Source organism: Saccoglossus kowalevskii, chromosome 20, assembly GCF_978046115.1.
Source record: "Saccoglossus kowalevskii chromosome 20, keSacKowa6.1, whole genome shotgun sequence".
Taxonomy (NCBI): Eukaryota; Metazoa; Hemichordata; class Enteropneusta; family Harrimaniidae; genus Saccoglossus; species Saccoglossus kowalevskii.
In genome coordinates, this window is record NC_140660.1 from 10,692,486 (window position 1) to 10,699,815 (window position 7,330).

General features: G+C 36.8%; 1 protein-coding gene across 1 annotated transcript; it reads right to left on the minus strand.

The window, feature by feature from the left end:
- Window positions 1-3,418: 3,418 nt before the first annotated feature.
- On the minus strand, window positions 3,419-6,985 carry LOC102800846 (sulfotransferase 6B1-like). Its single transcript, XM_006817152.1, has 5 exons — window positions 6,820-6,985; window positions 5,870-6,132; window positions 5,249-5,372; window positions 3,711-3,805; window positions 3,419-3,595 (listed from the first exon to the last, which is right to left on the minus strand). Exons 1-5 carry the CDS (start codon window positions 6,983-6,985, stop codon window positions 3,419-3,421), a joined length of 825 nt encoding a protein of 274 aa, XP_006817215.1.
- Between the last annotated feature and the right edge of the window lie 345 nt (window positions 6,986-7,330).

Genomic DNA, 7,330 nt, shown 5'->3' on the forward strand with positions numbered 1-7,330 from the left:
ATTTAGACGGCGATTTAATATTTGAATATGCGACTGATCGGAGCCTGACTTTCACGAGTTGGCTTTCAGCTCCGGTTTCGGTTGGTGGCCAATGTGTATTGTAAGTGTATTCAAATTATCCAATATAAACGACGTATTACATTATATGTATAAAGCTTGCTGGCTTCATCACTAAAGTAAACTAGATTTTGAGATTTATTCATGGATCTCAGTCATAAAATATTTAAACAATTTAACTGATGTAAAATATGCTTATTTAATTACCAACGTCATAAAATCGGTTTATTCCGCTATAGACATAGCAATAACAACATTGCCAGAAGTTTTCACTTACGTGTGTGAACGAATCGGTGATATTATGCCAAGAACAAATGAACATTACACCAATGAGTTAAAGCGGGAGGAGTCGTCACCTGCGCACGCACGGGAATTGAGTCCAAGCGATGATAACAACACACGCTAAAAACGCAAAGGCTCATGGGTAGACGCTTGTTTGTAAACATTGACACGCTATTGTCATCTGACGCATGTGCAGGTGAAGAGTCTCCCGCTTCAACATTCATAGTTTAATATGGTCATATAACATCAGGAAAAGTGTTGTTCTAATTGGTTAATGATAAAGCAAATCTTTTTTTATGTATTTCATGATCATCAGTAGTTTTCAAATGAATGGGAAATAGCTGTGACGCATGATATGTCATAGTATATAACACACAATAAGACAAACAGAAGATCAGAATATAATTCTGATTTGCACCACGTTGACACAACATCGTGTCTCCTATACTACATTATTTACATGTCTGTAACACAGCCCCCTGAGTCCAAAAACGGCCACTTGTAAATGCCATGTTTCTCGAATTGCTAGTGGAGCCTGTTTAAAATAGAATTGTTTTTAAGATAATAGTATTGTTACTCGGCCTAATCACATTGACATCAGCTAACAATGCACTATATCACTTATAGGGATTTCTCTGGTCTCTGGCGTAATTCTCTTTGTAATGATACTAGAATGATGATGCCATTTATATGTGAGCCCGGTGAGTATATTGTTATGTTGGTAACTATATTCAAAATATTCAATATAAACTGAACACGATTTGCACAAGAGGCGCAGAAGTTGTCCCTATCACATAATGTTCTCATTAATATATCCCAGACTCAAATGACCGCCGAAATGTTTTTGAGAGTTGGAAAAGAACGTGACTTGTTTCGACCCTTGTGTTTCAATCGTCCCAATTAGCTGCATAGTAGTCCCATCGCTCTTCAATGACACACATGGAGTAATATGATATTTCAAAATGATATATCTATAGTATACGATGATATGTATTTTTATTATAACAGATCCACAAGTAACAGGTGATCCACATTTGACGACATTGTAGTTTCCAAGGCATATGCTGGCATACTCTGTTTAAAGACTGCTCGTCATCAAATCCTGCATTTGAAGTAACAGCTGAGTTTGAGCCTAGGGAGGACAGTACTGTTGAACATTTATTGAAGGTCAAAGCGTCTAGGAGCTAGCAGCTAAGTTCTGGGATGTGCTAATTGGTTAAATTGGTTGATTTCAATCTAAATACTTTTCAGCAAAAGGTGCGTTCGATTATGTTGATCATGACCTTGTATGACGACACCATAATTACTATTCATATGACATCATACAACATATTGTAAAACATACCATTTTACACATACATAACGTATACTTATGAATTATATATTTTGAGACACCAGCGGCAAACTCAAAAATTTACATGACGGATATCAAATATGACGTCATTTCCGGACTTTGCTTCCTTATTGTGCCAATAATGTATCACTGAGATTGTAAAATTAGGCCATGAAGTATATGTAAGATCACTCATTGCTTCATGTTAGTTATAAAACTAACTAAATAAAATATAAATAAACAATGACAATAATTAAATAGACCAAAGAAGGTGTACATTTTTAGAAAATAGCAGTGTAAAGAAATAAAAATACGAAACATATGCAATCCTACATACGCACATACCCACCCCACACACATTATAATAAATATAATGGAATAAAAATCGACGGTGCTAGATAGCTGATACACGCGACCGGATTTTTAGGCTAATTGGTGGTAATCATGTCAATAATATTTGTTTGTCGTCTCATAACATCGTTTCCAAGGCGACGTTAATTTAAACTTGAGAGAGTTGTTGTACTGAAACATTATTGACTTTGTGTTCAGTATTCAATGCAGCCCGTGGAAATTTCATCATGGTGCATATTTCATTTTCTTTCGGCCATAGAAATGAATCAAATTTAAATGGTTGTAGGTTTCTCTCAACGCTGGCTAATATTCTTTAACATTAGTCACGTAGTTGCATGTGAATGTCTTATGCCACCAATTATTAGCCTACCAGTGTTCTCTTGTTTAAATCTTATAGTTGGTGTCAGCCAATAGATTTTATTCGCTGCGTTTTATCCACGCGATGCATGAGGACGTACTTAAATTACGCCAGCTTGTGTATGTAGCTTTGTTTACTGACAAATACCAGTTACCAGTGGATCTGGAAAATTATATTTGTGCCCCAAAAGACAATAATCATTACTGAGTCGTCTCCCTAGTGGTCGAATAATCGGCCTCAACGTGTATTTCAGGTGTTCATATCCTTCCAATTTATTCTCATATATTCTATCAAAGATCTCATTTCCTTCTACAGTGAAAACATTCTTCCAATCGCCAACAATGCCTGTCACGGTAAAAACCTTATTGTTAATTCTCTTTATATATCTCCATATACTGACTTCATAGTTACTTTCTTGTGCAATAATCCGGACGTTACCCACACACACTCTAAATATATCGAATGGATATTTGGAGGATTGTTATAGTTGCTTTATAACAATATGCATAACGCGTGATTCTCGCAGTGAATGGAAAATGGTCAATTGTTTTAGTTGCTTTATAACAATATGCTACGAACTCTGACGTGATATGACGGATAATTATAATATAGTTAAATACAAATGTCACGTGTCAAACCAACCCACAGTGGTGCACTCAAGAATAAAGGTTCATTAAATGTCAATACAGATTTCCATGTTGTATGCTCTACAATTTTCGTCTGACTATAAAGTCAACAGATTCCTATACCTTACAATTTATTTGAAAATTGCTGCTGAGATCTTTTTGAGAGAGTGAAGGCATCGTGACTTGTTTTGCCCAAAATAGTGTTTCATCATATTCGGTCATCACTAGCACTGTTTTTTTCATTGTATTTTGAAAAGTGTGCACTATTTTGAGAAAAAAATAACAAGTCTCGTGGGTCTCGCTCTCTCAACGAGATTTCGGCGGTCATTTGTGAATGAGATCTATTGATTTACACTTTAGTTATATTGCCGCGTTTTGCTTTATTTGGCATAATGAAGTTTCAGAGTACGGTCAATCTTTACCTTTCCTTTGAAGCCGTTGTCCCTTTCGCATCAGAAACTCCGTAATGAAAACCGAGTTTGTTTTCATAAACTGAAAATCTGTCACACGAGCTACCTCTTGTATTTGTTTATCTGTTAGATTCTTGCCAAGAAATTTGGCAATTTTCAAGATGTATTCTTGTGGAGACTGCAAAATATAAGCATGTTATTATTATGGTCAAAGGGCAGTGATCGTCGCGCCACACATGAGCGATACACGGGTCTAATATAAACAAAGATGGTGACTTTGACAATACACATACCTGTTTGATATCTTCATATCTGATAAACATGGTCCATGGTTCCTCTTTATATTTAGCCCAATCAATTGTATATTGAAAGTATGAACCATATTCGGCTAGATATAACAACAAAGGCAGGTAAAATGCTAAAGACGTGTTAGTACTCGAGCTATAATACGAATATAAATACAATTGATGTGCATATTGGAATATGTGATGCATTAATTGCGAGACTATGATGCGAAATACGTTCATGTCCTGGCATCCATGCATGTGATCAAAATATTCAACGTGCACAAACAAATGCTTTGCATTAAGTGACAACATCTGTTCTGATATGTGTTGTTTAGCAGCAGGTATCTTCAATGTAATTTTTTTATTTCTACGGTGAGCAGTTTTGCAGACTGATAACGTCAGCAATGACATCAACCTGCACACAGTGACGTTTACCAAACACAGGTTCTAAATCTATATTTTCGAAATAGCGCTGTGATTCGGGATACTACCTGACGACACTGACAGGAGAAAAATACATGTTGCTAACCCAGAGTAAACTTTGATTCATATTCAAATTTGTTGATGCTAGTCATTGAGACCCTGATAACATTCCACATACATGTTAGACATGCGATTCGGGTTCTTGTAAGACTTGTATTAGCTAACTTTTTAAATTGTAAAATAAAAGATTTATTTAATGCTTTCAGTTTTCGCATCCATGGAGATAAAATCTGTTCGGAAAATATAGGCAGATCTGCTCTAGGAGATGAATTGAATGCATTACAAAGACGTTCCCCACTGGCACTTTATCAAAAAGGTGCGCCCTCTAGTGGCAAAATGATCATGTGATGTAAAGCATGTCACGAATGCCGTTCAAAAGGTCCCCTGTAGGCGTCTATGAAGATTGTCATTGTCATTGTTATCACATAAATACGTTATTTTAACGTGAAAGGCACAGTACACATTTCGCGCATTTGATAGAAATGTAGCATTAAACATAGGATAATGCATTGCTTTTTATTGCGAATATTTTTGAACTATTTATTTTCACTCACTCTATGACTCAAAATCAGGCGAGTGATTGTACGCTTGAAGCAATCAAAGTCACCAATAGAGGGCAGTTTATTCGACCTCGTTTTTAGGCGCTTATAATAAGATTTTATATAATAAGTTTGAATATATGAAAGGCTAATGTCAAGAAGGAGTATTGTGTGAATATCACTATTATGAACGAGATCAGACTGTATATCTACGCTGCAGTTATAGACAATCAACCGCAACCTTGGGGTATATGATGATTTCTGGTGCTCTGGTATAAAAACGTTCCAATGTCATCTGCATTGTGAGTGGGCATTGTGTTAGATTTTGCCGTGCCAACTTTCGAAAGCTCATAAGAATGCTGGGAGCCAAGAAAACCAGCGAATAAATCACAGGATCAAAAAATCAACCCCCATTCTCGCACAGAAACCGACTGAGGGCGCTATAATTCACAACTTTTTTTATTTGCGCAGACCTCATAATATTTTGACATTCTAACAAATAGATTGTTGTTGGTTACTCACTGTTCTCGTTGCAATATTCTCTGATGAAATTGTCCCATTTAATTGGTTCCAACACTTTTGTAATATGGTGATAATTGAATAAGGACACGGCTACATCCTTTGGATTTCTGGTGACTATAATTGTCTGAAAACAATCAAAATTGCTAATTAAACAACAATAAAACAATTGTCGGCAATTTACTGCTTTCTTACTCACTCAACAACGGCCTCATTCATAAATAATAATAACCAATTTTAGGATATCGTGATACAGGGGCCTCGGGAAACGTGAATACTGTTTCCTCTACCTTTCGAAGGCAAATGATTTTCAAATACAGCTGCCAGTGTGTAGTATACCATTCGAACAAAGCGCGCCCTCTAGTGATGGACAGCTTCTGCGACGGACGCATTTTATGCTGAACACAAAACTGGTCCCACAAACGGTGAAAACAAGTTACAAAAACATATTACTCACTTTACAAGCTTTACAGTGCAATACATATGTTCAAATTCAGTTTTGAAAGACAATATTCGATAGAGTTAACAATGCATAAAACCCAAAATAGAAACACAAGTATTAAACTAAAAATAACATATCACATAATTGTATTGTGATGAAATAAAACAATCCAAATATGTTACCTTCGGTTTCTTCTCAAAATACGCATTTGGCATAAATTCTGGCATCAGATGTGTTTTCATTATACGTGGCCTCGTCAGTGGTCGTTTTTTCATAACACTAGCACCAGACACCGGGACCATGTCTTTAGTGAGACCGACTTCAAAGAGATTCGGGTGATCAAGTGGACCCATTTCCAGAGTAACAGACTGAGAATGTCTAACCACGTCTTCTGGATTGTCAATGCTAACAATTGCTTCGACTATAGAAGTGGTCCAATGAGTCCCTAGTGAAAAATGACGCAATGTTTATCACGTTAATGGCACGCCTGTGGTATAAGATTGTTTCATTGATTTTAGCAAAAACACGAAAAGAATACAGGGACAGAAACCTGTGGGAAACTTCTATTACGTAAGCGTCGCAGTGCGGGCAGCAAGTCCACAACCGCATTTTTACGTTTTTTCAGTAGTGTATATAACCCGATTATAAAAAAAATACGTTCCCAACAGACTAGGTTGGGTACTGCTGTTCATGTAATGTAGCATGTACGTGTTGTTTTAGAATCGACAAATACATAGAACGCGTATATGACAAGTGTCAACTTAAATCGTTATTTAACCTGGGTAACAAATTCGTTTAAATGTTACTAGCTGATATGGTACTGTTGATAAATTCTCGTTTTGAAATTCGTCCGTCGAAAAACGTAATACGTGCGTCGAATGTAGGCGTGCGTGATGCCACTTGTTGTGCGATATTAAAACGTTTGATGATATATTATTTGTATTACTTGACCCTATATTATCTAGTGCTTATACGTTTAGTAATTCTTGTTTCATGGTCTATTATGAGAGTCGAGACATAGTAACTACGTTACACGGCAATTGCCTGCAACCATTGATGGATGAAATGGTCTATCTGTGAATACTCCAAGGTAATCCTTTGGGATAAGTTCGCCTCAATATCTTAGACTCACCGGATTTAACATAACCAAGAATAAATATGTCGTCTCTTCTTATAGTCAGATTTCTGACATCGTTTTCTATTGTTTTCTTGTTAGCGACACATGGCAACAAACAACCGGGTCTAAAATAGTAGGATTTCTTCCAGGGCGGCTGAACGATGGGTCTATATTTAGACATGACGCCAGCATTCAGAGTAAAGTACAATTCTGAAGCAATTAAGTATTAAAACTGAGGGAGTCGTCACCTGCGCATCTACGGGAATTGAGTCCCAAGCGACGACAACAACGCACGCTAAAACACAAAGGCTCATGGGTAGGCGCTTGTTTGTAAACAACGACACGGTATGGCCATTTGCCGCATGCGCAGGTGACGACTCTGTCGCATTAAGATATACACATTTTTTGATTGTCCTGAAACTGATATTACACATGTACTCAACATTATATTCTGGATGCCGGACACATTGAGCTAGGAAAAGCTATGGTCGGCGCTGTATATAATCGAGACATATTTCGGCTTGCC

Excerpts from the sequence above, each read along its gene's own strand:
- LOC102800846 (XM_006817152.1), bottom strand. The coding sequence starts at position 6,985 with ATGTCTAAATATAGACCCATCGTTCAGCCGCCCTGGAAGAAATCCTAC. Across the intron at positions 5,373-5,869 it reads ATTTTGAGAAGAAACCGAAG|ACAATTATAGTCACCAGAAA; the intron begins GTAACATATTTG and ends GATTGTTTTCAG. Across the intron at positions 3,596-3,710 it reads GATATGAAGATATCAAACAG|TCTCCACAAGAATACATCTT; the intron begins GTATGTGTATTG and ends TATATTTTGCAG.